The 14993-nt window shown below is 33.1% G+C and overlaps 1 protein-coding gene across 1 annotated transcript in view; it reads left to right on the forward strand.

Annotated features, from left to right (window-relative positions):
* The window catches only part of ANTXR2 (anthrax toxin receptor 2), a gene marked incomplete at its 5' end in the record, with an annotated part of 116333 nt that extends 101903 nt beyond the window's left edge, over positions 1–14430 (forward strand). Inside the window, one exon of the mRNA XM_008583621.1 lies at positions 12507–14430. Within this exon, the coding sequence (XP_008581843.1) occupies positions 12507–12545 (39 nt within the window). The remainder of the gene's footprint in view (positions 1–12506) is intronic.
* Between the last annotated feature and the right edge of the window lie 563 nt (positions 14431–14993).

Raw genomic sequence — 14993 nt, forward strand, 5'->3', positions numbered from 1 at the left:
TGGGAGAAAGGAATAATGGGAAGTTATTGCTTAATAGGTATAGAGTTTATGATAAAGTTTTGGAAATAGAGGTGATGATCACACAGCATTGTGAATGTAATTAATGCCACAGATTTATATGTTTAAAAATGGTTAAAATAGCAAATCTTATATATATTTTACCATCACAAAAAAATAATTATAAGAAGATAGTACAGTGTGTATACTATTACACCTTGATTTTTTTTCCTTAATAAATCGGGGTCATTACTTCGTAATGGTGTATGGAGATCATCCTCTTTGTGATGGTTGTATATTATTTAGAAGATAGTACAGTGTGTATACTATTACACCTTGATTTTTTTTCCTTAATAAATCAGGGTCATTACTTCGTAATGGTGTATGGAGATCATCCTCTTTGTGATGGTTGTATATTATTTACAGTATTCTTTTATTCATCAGTATCTTAGTTTATTCATCTTGTCTCTTACTGATGGATATTTGGGTTGTTTTCAATTTTTGTGAACACCAGTAATGTGCATAAATTATTTTCTGTTTTTCTACTGTTTTAAAGGTATATTTCTAAGTAATCTTTAACTATTGGTTTAGGATCTAAGACATAATCTATACTCTGAGATTAGAAACTGGAAAATCATTCCTACACTATCTATGATGTGTCCAACAAAATAAATGTTAAGCATCTGTAAGGATATACAGAATTCTGTTCTGATTATATCTATATCTATATCTATATATCTATTTATCTATCTATCTGTCTTTTGGACTTCAACTTCTCATTCTAATTTATTATGAAGCCCAAAAGAAGGTATTGCCAACAATGATTTCCAGAGGACTGTCAAAATTATATCTATATCTGCATCTACATCTACATCTAGATATAGATATATATTTTGCTTGCAATTAATAATCTAGAAGAATCAATTTTGTATCTTATTATTATGAGGTATGGTTTAGGTGTTTTATTAACTGCCAACTATATGCCTGAATTTCAAGAAATATTAGGGAATAGATATTTACAAAATAAATATTAACAGTATGTGTAGAGTCACTAAAATTTTGCAGGTGCCGTGACAGAATAAAGACACTAAAAAATTTGAAGGTAAATTATTTAGGCAAACTCAGCACTTCCCTTCATGACATCTACTGAATATCCATATGGTGTGCATGGTCTCTACTGTAAAATAGGACATTTATAGGTTCAGCTTCTATTAGAAAAGAGTATGTGAAATGTATATTTCAGCTCAAAATCTTGCAGTTTTATTTAGAGCAAAGATTATTTAAAAATATGAGTGTGTGTGTGTTTATATATACATAGAGGGAAAGATAGAGTGATAATATTATGTGCCTTCTCTTCAGTCTTGTACCTTCAGTTGCTACAGAAAGTCTCCACTCAAAAAGTCTATTGTATTCTCAGACCTCTGCTTACATTAGTGATTTCCTGGACCTTTTGATTTGTCTCTGTGCCTGTGTCTATGTGTATCTGTGCTTTGTGTACAATTTTAAACTTGAATCACTGTTTACTGTTGCACAGAGCATGAAGGTTTAGAAGTGGAGATAAATAAATCAGCTATCTGTTAGAAAAGTCTAAACTAAAGTGCAGTTGTTTGCTTCAGCTTGTCAATGGATATTTATCACTTGACCATAATACCATAACAGTTATAGCAGTGAAATACATCCTGTGCAGATAGCTAGTAAAGGAGCTCACAGTTGTTAATGCCAGTTGAATTTTAATGCTGAAGAGATGGGAAACATGGCACTTGCTGCTCTTACTGGCCACAGTGAAAATGAGGAGGTGAAATCAGTTTTTAAGTATTGCAGTGGAGCTGGGGGCTATATACTGATATATGTCACAACAGCAGATATGTCACTTCCTGTTTTTGTCTTTTCATCTCTTGGTTTAGTTAACCGCAGAGTAGTAACATAACATCAGACATTTTTCTTTGAGGCATCCTCTTCGTATTTCTACTTATGAGGCCTAAGAGAAGGTATTACCAACAATAATTTCTGGGAAATATTATTAAAAGTCTTAACTCTAATAAGTACTAGTTATTGCCTGGAAATCACTTAGTAAAGTTAACGCTGACAGATTCTGATTGTGAACTTAGCCCTTGTTATAACCAGAGTTTTATTTGTGATCCATTCTTGATACATTCTGTTCCTAGTACTAGTTATTGCCTGGAAATCACTTAGTAAAGTTAACGCTGACAGATTCTGATTGTAAACTTAGCCCTTGTTATAACCAGAGTTTTATTTGTGATCCATTCTTGATACATTCTGTTCCTTCTTATACTGAGGGAAAGTTTGTAATAGAGTAAAGCTTCCACATAGAGCTCTGTTCTAAGAGATGAACTGGGAATGTTAATAAATTTCTAGTTTGTGAAGAACCGTATTCTTATATTTTCCTAGCAAGTAAAGAAAATTAAGTTTTCAGTCTTTGACTCAGGGGATTTATTCTTTTAGAACAACTTTTGGGATTACATGAAGAATAGTGTAGTTTCAACATGTTTGTATACAAAAACTTCAAGTTCATATTGTTTATCTATGTTAACTTAGTTCAGATTAGGTTCAAATTAATCAGCATTTGACAGCAGCTCTCTGCAGAGTCCTTCATTAAGTCCTACCAGAATAAGAAAACGCAACATAGAAGGGAAATATATATGATATGGTCTTTTTTGCATAAGGTAGAGATTGAGACAATACATTTGTTGGAGGGTTTTAGAGGTTAAGATGAGTTTGATATTTTTTATGATTGAGAAAGTTGAGAATTAAGAAAGAAATCTGTATTAGTTTACATTTGCTTATACCCAATCTACTTCTAAAGCAGGGAAAAAATACAATAAAAACACAATACAATTTTTATTCTGCAGAATAAAAATTTAAAAATAGTCATGGCCAAAGTCAAGTTAAAGCTATGCCAAAAATGTACACTAAGGGTAGATGTAATCTACTTCTAAAGCAGGGAAAAAATACAATAAAAACACAATACAATTTTTATTCTGCAGAATAAAAATTAAAAAATAGTCATGGCCAAAGTCAAGTTAAAGCTATGCCAAAAATGTACACTAAGGGTAGATGTACATTAAGGATAGCAGTTGCTTTTAGAACACCCTGTAAATCCAAGCTTCCTGAAAGCCAGGGCATAAAGAGAAACAGGTTGAGTTATATAGTTGCCATTTTATAATAAAAGTTAAATATATACCAGAAGTTACAAGCTTTTTCCCAGCTCTGAACTCCAGAAAGAATTGATCGCGGCCAGGGCATAAAGAGAAACAGGTTGAGTTATATAGTTGCCATTTTATAATAAAAGGTAAATATATACCAGAAGTTACAAGCTTTTTCCCAGCTCTGAACTCCAGAAAGAATTGATCGCTTAATATCAGTGTCATCAATAACAATTTTCCAAAATGCAAAATTCCCTTTATATGAACAAAAGTAATATGGGATCTTCATATGACTGAAAATTAGAAGGATAATGCTGTATTATTAACAGGGATCTATAAAAGCATTTCTAAAGAGAAGTGAAGAAACCGAGACTAGGTATATGGATAGTTTACTGGTGAACTGACTTAACATAGATGTGAAAATATCTATCTCAGCAAATTACATATAGAAGGAAAGTATCTCAACACAATAAAGGCTACATATGACAAACCCATAGCTAACATCGTACTGAATGGAGGGAAGTTGAAAGCTTTTCCTCGAAGAACAGAAAAAAGACAGGGACTCCTACTTTCACTACTCTTATTGAACATAGTACTGGAAGTCCTAGCCAGAGCAATTAGGCAGGAGAAAGAAATAAAGGACATCCAAATTAGAAAAGAAGATTTCATATCATTCCTGTGTGCATGTGACATCATCTTATATGTAGAAAAACCTAAAGACTCCACCAAAAAACTCTAGAACTGATAAACAAGTTTAATAAAGTTATAGGATACAAAAATCAGTAGCATTTGTATACACCAACAATGAACTAGCTGAAAAAGATATCAAGAAAGCAATATGATTTACAACAGTTACCAAAAAAATAAAATACCTAGGAATAAATTTAACCAAGAGGGCGAAAGATCTCTGCAATGAAAACTACAAAACACTGATGAAATAAATTAAAGAGGACTCAAGAAAATGGAAAGACACCTCATGTTCATAGATTGGGAAAATTACTATTGTAAAAATGACCATACTACTCAAAGAGATCTACAGATTCAATGCAATCTCTATCAAAATAAGAATGACATTCTTCACAGAAATAGAAAAAACAATGCTAAAATTCATATAGAACCACAAAAGACCCCAAATAGCCAACAGAATTCTGAGTGAAAAATACAAAGCTGGAGGCATTACACTTCCTGACTTCAAAATACGCTGCAATCAAAACAGCATGGCAATGGCATAAAAACAGACACATGGGCCAATGGAACAGAATAGACAATCCAGAAATAAATCCACTTATCTACAGCCAGCTGATTTTTGACAAAGGCACCAAGAATATACATTGGAGAAAGCACAGCCTGTTCTGTAAATGGTGCTGGAAAAACTGGATATCCATATGCAGAAGAAAGAAGATACACCCCTATGTCTCAACATATATGAAAACCAATTCGAAATGGGTTAAAGATTTAAATGTAAAACCTGAAACTATAAAACTACAAGAAAACATAGGGGAAACACTCCAAGATATTGGTCTGGGCGAAAATTTTACAGAGAAGACTTTGAAAGCACAGGCAACAAAAGCAAAAATAGACAAATGGGATTATACCAAACTAAAAAGCTTCTGCACAGCAAAGGAAATAATCAACAAAGTGAAGAGGCAACTGGCAGGATGGGAGAAAATATCTGCAAATTATTCATCCACCAAGGGATCAATATCTAGAATATACAAGGAACTTAAATTATTCAACAGCAAAGAAACAAATGAACTTATTTTAAAAATGGGCAAATTACCTGAATAAACATTTCTCAAAAGAAGACATACAAATGGCCAACAGGTGTATGAACAAATGCTTAACATCACTAAGCATCAGGGAAACCCAAATCAAAACCACATTGAGATACCACCTCACCCCAGTTAGAATGGCTGTTATCAAAAAGACAAAAAGTATAAAAAGCTGGTGAGGACACAAAGAAAAGGGAACTCTTATACACTGTTGGTAGGAATGTAAATTAGTGCAGCCATTATGAAAAACAGTATGGAAATTCCTAAAAAAACTAGAAATATCATATGATCCAGCAATGCCACTGCTGGGTATTTATCCAAAGGCAAGAAAATCAGTATACTGAAGAGATATCTGCATCCTCATGTTTATTACAGCTCTATTCATAATAGCCAAGATCAGTCTAGGTGTCAATTGACAGATGAGTTGATAAAGAAAACATGGTATATATACACAATGGAATACTACTCAGTCATAAAAGAAAAATGAAATCCTGTCATTGTGGCTACATGGGTGGGACTGGATGGCAATATGTAAAGTGAAATAAGTCAGGCACAGAAAGATAAATATCACATGTTTTCACTCATATGTGGGAGCCTAAAAAAGTGGAGTTTATAGAAATAGAGTAAAATTGTGGTTACTAGTGGCTGGGAAGGTGAGGGGGATGGTGGAATAGGAGTAGGTTGGTTAATTAATAGAAAATCACAGCTAGATAGGAAAAATTAATCCTAGTGGTCCACAGTCATGCTAGGAGTCTGTAATTAACAATAATTTATTGCATGTTTTCAAATGGGTAGAAGAGAAGAGCTCACATGCTCTCATCACAAAGAAATGATAAATTTTCATGACAATGAATATAACTACCCTGATTTGATCAATTTACATTGTATACATGAATTGAAATATAATTCTGTGCCCCATAAATACGTATAATTAATACATGTCACTTAAAAAAATTAATGAATCTATTTACATATAAAAAATATCTGGAATAATATTATTAAATTATATTTATTGAAATATAATTCTGTGCCCCATAAATACGTATAATTAATACATGTCACTTAAAAAATTAATGAATCTATTTACATATAAAAAATATCTGGAATAATATTATTAAATTATATTTTAGTGCAGATAAAATCTTATACTAAATTACAGTTTTAAAAGACAGATGAGAGTGGAGATCCTTGGATTGAATCAGGTTTGAGAGGCCTGCAGTTGTACCTACTTGCTCCCTTCTCGTGCTCCACCTCAACCACGGTGGCCTCTGAGGCACCTTGTAGAACCCACAGGATTTCATGGACTATCATATGAGAAAATAATCACTGACCTAGAGAAATAAATGGCTAGCATTCCACTCAGAGCCCCTCTCTCAAAGGTAGTTTGCCAATTAATCTGGAGAGAAAAGATTCAAAAGTTATCACTGAGTACCTGAGGTATAAGTGTTTGATGTTGTTAATTGAATCGAGAAATACGCGCCCTAGATACTGGGTATGTGGTTTGAAAGTTTGCTGTGGGGTGAAAATTAAAGTGCCTTCCTTGTATTCATAGTTAAATGTAATGAACTCCTGTGTGTAAAGGGTGTGAGTTAGGCTGTGCATATGTGCTGACATGTACTCACAAATGTGCACACAAACATATTTCAAAAAATTAGATAGCTAATTTTGTGTGACCTTGCCAAATGCTTGAACAGGTATTTCATTGAAACTCCTACAATTTTGTCTAATAAAAATGAAAATGCCGACTATAGATATAATATTTTTAAGGCTGACTATAGATTATGTACTTATAAGAAAATGCTGACTGTAGATTATAAGATTATAAATTTACTAGTCTTCTTTCTCTGCCATACACGTGCACTCTTGAGTAGAACTACATTCAGATGAGTTCACCAAGGTACTAACTGTAAAATACAGCCCAGAGTGGAGTACATGAGTTCACCTATGGGAATGTTGGGTGCAGAAAAACTCTGGCATAGTTAGCAGTTTGTGGTGATTCCTGAAAGTGAGTAGCCAACAGGTTCCTGAGCTGACTTTCAAATACACGTAAATATAAATGTTTAGAAAGGATTACATTTTTGCTGATTGAATTTACTCTTTGAAAATTATTCCTTTTATGTTAGGAAATATATAAACATACAGAAAAAGAATAAAATAGAATGTTCCTATTTTAGATTATGTTCCTTTTTAAATTAGAAAATATATAAATGTAGAGAAAAAGTATAAAATAGAATATAAGAAAGTATATGCTGTCCCACTATCCACAACATATCGGTGTATTGTCTGTTACTCTTTAGATATATATTGCATAATTACAATCATTTATATATACAATTTGACATTTTTCTTATGATTTCACTTACCATTTTACTACATCTTTACAAAGTTTTCTATTTTAATGTGTAAAAACTATTGAAAAATTATAGATAGATAAATTATAATTTAACATATTCTCTGATTGTTGGGAAGAAATAAATATAAATTGGTTGTATTTTTTACTACTATAAAAATGCAATGGTAAATATTTAAAAATCTCTGTGCAGCTATTTTATTGGGCTGCATTTCCAAAATTACTGAATCAAAGAATATAAACTTTTAAAGACCATTTTTACATACTTTGTTTACTGTATAGGTTTCACCTATTATTTATTAGCAGTGCATGAAAGTTCTCTTGCCACAAAAGCTCATTAATTAAGTAATATGCTCAATATAAAGTTGCATAAAGCAGTGTGCTTTTAAAAGGAAGGCAGTTTTATTCCTTTTAAGCTGTAATTATTACTATGCAAATAAAATGTTGCCATACCAACATCATAATACAATGAGGTCAATTATTAATATACAAATGCATTTCTTATATACTATAAAACATTTTATTTTAAATTAGTAAACATATCCATAGTAATCTTGTTCAAAGTTAATTTGCCTAAGTGATGCTTTAATATATTGAGAAAAATCTACTACAACTTAATATCTGAATTATCACGACTTCTAAATTAAATGGACTTGAAATGTGTTTGACTGTAACCTAAAGTCAGCAGTAAAATTCTGTATTTGTTCTGCCTATCCTTTATTTTTTTTTAATATTTAAGAAATTCTACTCATAATATCTTATGTCATGCAAAATGAATAAATTTAACAATGATTTCATTGCATCCAAGGAGTGTTATATTCCTAAGACAAAAGAATGGAATATATTCATAGCTCATTTTTAAACTAATACAGTCTTAAGACACTAATTGAATTCAATTTTATAGTGACTAAATATTATTGTTAAAGTTTATGACTGAGTGATATATATAAGGTATGATACCAAATTCAAATTAGTTGTATTGATTGCCTGGTTGAAAAAATAGCATGGGTGGTCCCTAAAGCATCACAACCAACACACTTAGATTTTACCTATGATTTAGATTCATGATTAGTACATGATTTTAAGTCAAGAAAATAATTTAGAAAAAATATTGAATTAAAAACTCAGAAAATATAGAAAATTTGTTATTTCTTCATATTAATTTTATAATGTATTAGATGTTATATTATTTCCTAAGCACTCAAGCCACCTGAGTTCTTGAATTATTTTGTAAAATATAACATAAGTATAATGTTACACACTCATTTGAACTCTTGCTAACAGAAAAGTTGTTTTTCTCTATTTTAGCATATTGCAATTTTAACGCAGTTTATTTTAGAGACTACATAGTCCTGTCACCAGATACTGATATAACCTGTACACAGAGAATAAGCTATTAAAATTACAAATATATACATCCATATGTATGTACAGTTGTCCCTATGTATCCATGGGAGATTGATTCCAGGACCTCCTGCATATACCAAGACCTGTGATACTCAAGTTCCTGATAGGAAATGGCATAGTATTTGATTGTAACCCACACATATCCTCCGTATGCTTTAAATTGTCTCTAGATCATTTATAATACCTAATAAAATGTAAATGTTATGTAAATAGTTGTTATACTGTATTGTTTAGGGAATAATGGCAAGAAAAAGCAGGCTGTACGTGTTCAGTTTAGACACAATTTTTTTTCTCCAAATATTTTTAATCCATGGTTTGTTGAATCCATAGATATGGAACCCATGGATACAGAGGGCCATCTGTAGTGCTGGCTGTACTTAGGTTATGTTGAATAGTTTCTTACTAAACCATTACCATTAAGTTAACATTTTTTTTATTTTCAGTACTTGTATTATTTGTCACAAAAGTGGATTATCCTCATAAAAATAAACATTATTAACTAATACTACTTTCCATTCTGTACTATTCTCTGATAAGTTGTATATTCAAGCTATTCTACGTTGCTTTGCTTGTTACCTTAATAACATACCTTTACTGGGTGGGTATTATAAGCATGAGGACATGACAGACCTGCAAGCCTTGTCATATCCCATTTCCTGCAAATAAAAATTGCTGTGCAGTGTTCTGGCATAGACTTCTTGCTGTGATATCAATGGCAGCCCAAAATCCATGGCCTCAAATGTAGTTCACATTATCACTAATGTGTTTTGTAAGATAGTATTGGGTGTATTTGAAGGGCCACAGCCATCTAATCATGTCCATTCTCAGCCAGGATGTGTTGCCTTGATTTTAGAATATTCTGGTAAGTGGATGGTAGCAGCCAACATGAAATAATTCACTGAAAGTAAGACGCCTGGTGGAACACTGAATAAAAATTTCCTCCTAGCCAAAACTGCTTTTTTTTCTTGATCATTACTTTTCTATCTTTTCCATTTTACAGCAACTTTCAGCCATTTTTGCCATATTTTTTCTCTCTTTTTCCACTATCCTATTTTTCTTCTTTATAATCCTCTTTTCCTCTAATTCATAACTTATTCTGTCTTCCCATTTTTGAAGTCTGTCTCCACCACCAGTGGAAGTCTATGTCAGGTGTTCATTTATCATCCATCCATTCATTCGTTTCTTAGTGAGTATTCAAAAGTCTGCTCTATATTAGATACTATGTGATGACATTGTAGTGGGGAGATAATGACAACACAATATCTATTTTTTATCAAGAGTTTGCTATATGTCAGGCACTGTTCTCAGTGCTTTGTATATATTAACAGGTTTAATCTTTACGACAATCGTAAGAACAGGTCCAATTGTTAATCTTCATTTTACTGATAAAGAAACTGAGGTGCAGAGTAGTAATTTGGATCCATTTAAAGCCTCATTGGCATTTTAGCTGTTTGGGGGGATGAGCAAAAATAGAGTTATGCCATTGCTTCAAATCCTTAATGAGATAAATTTTAAAATTTACTAGAAGTTGAGAAACTGCCCCACTAGAATGAATTCATCTCCCTTTTAAAGTAAGAAAGCCTAAGTAAAATTTGCCTTATTTACTTATTTTTTTATATCTTCCTTTTTATTACAAGGTATAATTTTTCTTATTTATAGCCTACTTGTAAACTGATACTGCTAAATTCAGCTTTGAATTACTGTAAATGGTTCTTAGCATTTGGGAAAATCCCACTGGGCCACTCATAGGTTAATATGCCTGTCCTCAGAAGGTTCACTTCCTGATATAAGCCATGAAAAACAATTGGTGTTGGAGTGATTTTGAGAATTCAGGTAGACTATGAATATCACTTGCTAAACTATTCAGTTGCTTAAAGTAAATGAATCAGGGTCATCAAGATTAATTTGGTATGCAGAAGAGAAGTGGTCAGAGAAGGAACCTTTTATCTATATCCAGTTAATAAGTGATGAAACTCAAGTAAAAGATTCTGGGTAAATCCTTTTCAAAATTATACAGAACAGAAAACTTTTACATGTTTGGTCCATGAATACACAAGAGAATGATGTCATTAATTCATGTCTTTTTTTATTTTCATAATATCATTCCTCAGATATTTGTTTGGTTCTGGAAAATTGCCAGAAGATAATGTTTTTAATGTTCCTCACTGTTTAATATGCATGGTTCAAATTTATTTCTCAATGTATATAAAGTTACACTACTGTGGTTTAAAAGCACTGCATTATTGTTTTCCTCAAATATTTGTGTATGATATTATTTTCCTACCTGTCCTCCTTGGAAAAAAAAATGTTTAGGAAAGGGATACATGATAAAAATAACATTTTAAACGTTTTCTTGTCTTTTGGGGATATACTAAGCTCCTTCAGCTAATCTGGAGAAGAGCATCTCTTCACTTAATACTCATTCTGAAAAAATCTCGTTTGAAAGTTCTAGATAATACAAGAATAGAGTCTGAGTAGATGCCCTATGACCATTGTATTAACAGGGAATTTTGACCTCATTCTAATGTAATCTTCTCTCTACCTTTTTCCCTACTTCCTTTTGCACTGATATGATTTGTAGACATTAGGCACAAAGTATTTAATAAAATTGGAAGTTGTAGTAAATAATGTTGTTTCCAATATTATCTAGAAGACAGATAATTAGGTGAATGTTTGCCTTTCAGCAAAAGCTAATGGAAACTCCTAGTTCTCTTTTGCTTTTATGCTCTTCTGTTTCTTAATTAATCACTGAAATTTCCAAATTTACTCTCATTTTTGAGAGGGAAATAGACAGAAATCCTACTTTTATGTTCTAAGTTTTCTTCTTTAACAATATTCTTTATTCCTTTTGAATTTTATCATGCTTTGGATGTTTAAAATAAACTTACATTTAGAGGGAAAAAAAAAGAAGCTTTAGAATCTAAAGTTATTTGAGAGCAGATGATATAGGAAATAGAAAAATCTCAGTAGGATAATAATCCTGACCCTAAACTAGAAAGCAGTATATTAGCTTTGGGCCAGTTGGGGAATCTGGACATGATTTATGTAGAACAGTGCATCAGCAGTATCATACCAAGGAGATGACAGGAGGGGCTCCTTTAATTTGGAAACTGTTTTCAAATAATTTTTGGATTATTTACAATTATATTTGGAACAATGTGTCTACACAACCTTGATTGAAGTGTTATGGAATTGAAGTGGAAATCCTCTTTGGAAATGTGCAGTGCAAATAAATAGACACCATCTGGAAAGAACACATCATGGTGGTGTGTAATCGAAAGAAATGGTCAGCACCAGTGGACGTAATCAAGAATACATCTCTAGCAAAAAGCCTTTTATAAAATGGAATCAAAAAGAGATGGCATCTCTTCCCTTTCTCCCAATTCCTTATCCTTATTCTCTTGCGACTTCTTAAATGTGCTCCTCATGTACACATTGTAGAAGCACCAGATTGCATAAGAGAATATTTTTATTTTAATTCATTGTAGAAAGAAGCATATAGGGTTGTGGCTTTGATATGTCTGTTACTATTATAGTAATGCTGTACTTGAGAGAGCAGTAACAAAGTTCTATTTCTATAATGTTTTTTACATACTCATTTTACCATAGCATAGTGTAGGTAAGCTTACTGTGGAAAAGATCTGTATGAACCACCGTGCTTTGACTCAATGAAAACAATGTATGACTTCATGTCTCATCTTAACATTGTCTTTTCCTTGGGTAATCATTTATTACATCATGGTAGGAAAACTAAGTGTTCTTATACATTTTCATAATTGCTTTACTATTTCAATAAAGATTTCTTTCTTTCCTCAGGGCCGGTGCATAAACTTCTCCCGAGTTCCATCTCAATAGAAGAAAAGCAGGAAGACCAAGAAGGTATGAAGATGGCACATTTCCCCACTGCTGATTTCCAACCAAAGGAAAAAAGTCAAGTGCATTTCAGAAGTTTTTGGAAGAGTAGCTTAATTCCTCTTAGTCAGGAAATATTTTTTTTCCTACCTTCTGCTTTGCTTGCACCATCTTCAAACACTTGTTCTGCCCTGTACACGGGAGGCAATGAAACTCAGTGGTAGCTCATGATTCGTGACATTGAAAATAAAGAGGAGCGTCAATCTGCATTCTATGATTTATACAAGAATGTTGGTTTGAATGTGGACAGGAGGAAAAAGCAGCAGCAGCAGCAACATGAAGATGGTATCCAAACATGGACCACAAAACCACTAGCCATTGTGGGCCTTCAATGGAGACAGTAAATTTTTACACAGAAACATGGCACTTGTGTTTTTATATGGCAAGATCTTTAGCCATAAGTAGAGTATGAAATTTCCCACCAGGCTAAGCAAATAAAGGAGTCCATTGTCTTATAGCTATGTCAGATCACAAAATCCTTTTAAGTCCCCTATCACAATATGCCTTACGGGAAGTTTCTGACTAGAAAATCTTGTCATTCTAACACTGAAAAGTGCACACGCATGACAAAATGTAGACAGGATGCCTCAAGGTATTGGTAGCAAGCAAGATTTTGCCCTTTAGTTTTGAAGACACCTTTCTTTCATTATGCACTTGGGACGGGAAAATTAATAGAGCGTTATTCCACAGGAAGATAGCCTCTAACCACAGATCTTGAGTGGAGTTTAAGGGACTCATGATTTGAGAACTTGTCCCTATGACTGGTAGATTTCCCCCTTTTCCTATGTTTACGATTTAGTAGTGCATAAAGCATTAATATCTGTAAACATACCTAGGAGTTTGTTTTGTTTTTAATTTAAAGGAAGCAGTAACCACAAAGCTTCCGCTCAGGGTTTTTTCTTCCTTCAAGTCTCCAAGGGCTCTTCAGCGTCACAAGCCAGCAACTCTCTTTGCATGAAAATTTCAAAGTTTAATTAATATAATTAAAGGCAACAGCAAGCAGCAGCCTGTGAAGATTTTGCTCATCTTTTTTATGCCTTTTGACATTGAATGACCTATTACTGTATGTGCATTACTTGGATTTCGAGGGGCACTCTACCTTGGTTTTGATTCAGTCAAGAAAAAAGACTTCCTTTCTTCAATTTATAAGTTATATTTTCAGGAGTGTCACCATCACAAAACATTGACGATGTATGTATTATCATTTTTTAGAAAAACCACCATCGTGTCACATCGACGATGCCAAATTATGTTAGCATGAGCAGAAGCACTGTAGGGGAGGAAGAAGGCAGCAGCTGAAGAAAAAAGCTCAAATGATCTAGTCACTTTCGATACTGTACTTCAGATGCGAAATGGATATTCGACGCGAAACCTGACAAAGCGCGCCTGCTTTGATGTGAACTGGTATAGACAATGACCAGTGGCTGGGTCAGTGGGATGTCTCTCTGCGAGCACAAAGGCTTATCAAATGACACTAAAAATAAGTTCAACAACCATCACAGTGGAAGGGAGAAGACGAATATTTCATGTTTGGCGGGCATGTGAGTGCACAAGATGGAAAAAGCGATTTGGAGCATCCTGGCATAATTACCCCCATTGTGTTGCTCTTAATGGAAATTTCAAAGGACGGAAGTGATTCTGTTGGTTGGTGTCCAGGTTTGTGGCACTGCTCCAAGAAGCCTTATGCACACACAAAAATATATACATATATACACACACACATATATATCCTCTAGCTTGAATCTCTTGCTCAAGTTTATTTATATCACTGGCTGGCTGGATCCAAAGTCATGTGTCCACATATTCATAAATAAAATTTTTACCTGTGCTTGTGTTAACATTTTCTTTAAGCCCACATAAAGCTCATTTCTTCTTTGGTTGAATATACAATTGTCCTGGTTAGTTTCGGTGATGGAATTCTATTTAGTTCCAAAATGTGCCTCATGTTCACGGATGCTATTGGTGGTACCTGTGCGTTCAAATATAACTTGGAGGCCTAATATAGTATACCCAACTCTTTCTGCAATGAGTTCTTATAGACCTTTGTTCTACATTTGCATCTGGAACAGGACCTTGTGCTGCTTTCTTAAATGGCCATTTCATTTCTCATCAATGCACACCCATAATGGTATTTTAAGAGCATCAAAGATATGATATATGCTAAATTTTTTATTGGTAGGTACTTTAAATTTCTCTTGTTTCATGTGGCACACTTACATTTTGCTACATGAAACAATGTAAATAAACCTCTGCTTTTAAGTGGCAAAATAATTTTTCAGTAGATTGTAATTCAAATACTATGAAGAGTTCTCAGTGAAGAGGGAGAGGCAGTGGTCTATCGACTGAAAAAAATACCACTCACAAAGTTCAAAGACAGATGGAATTTCATTG

This window comes from Galeopterus variegatus, unplaced genomic scaffold, assembly GCF_000696425.1.
Source record: "Galeopterus variegatus unplaced genomic scaffold, G_variegatus-3.0.2 Scaffold2980, whole genome shotgun sequence".
NCBI lineage: Eukaryota > Metazoa > Chordata > Mammalia > Dermoptera > Cynocephalidae > Galeopterus > Galeopterus variegatus.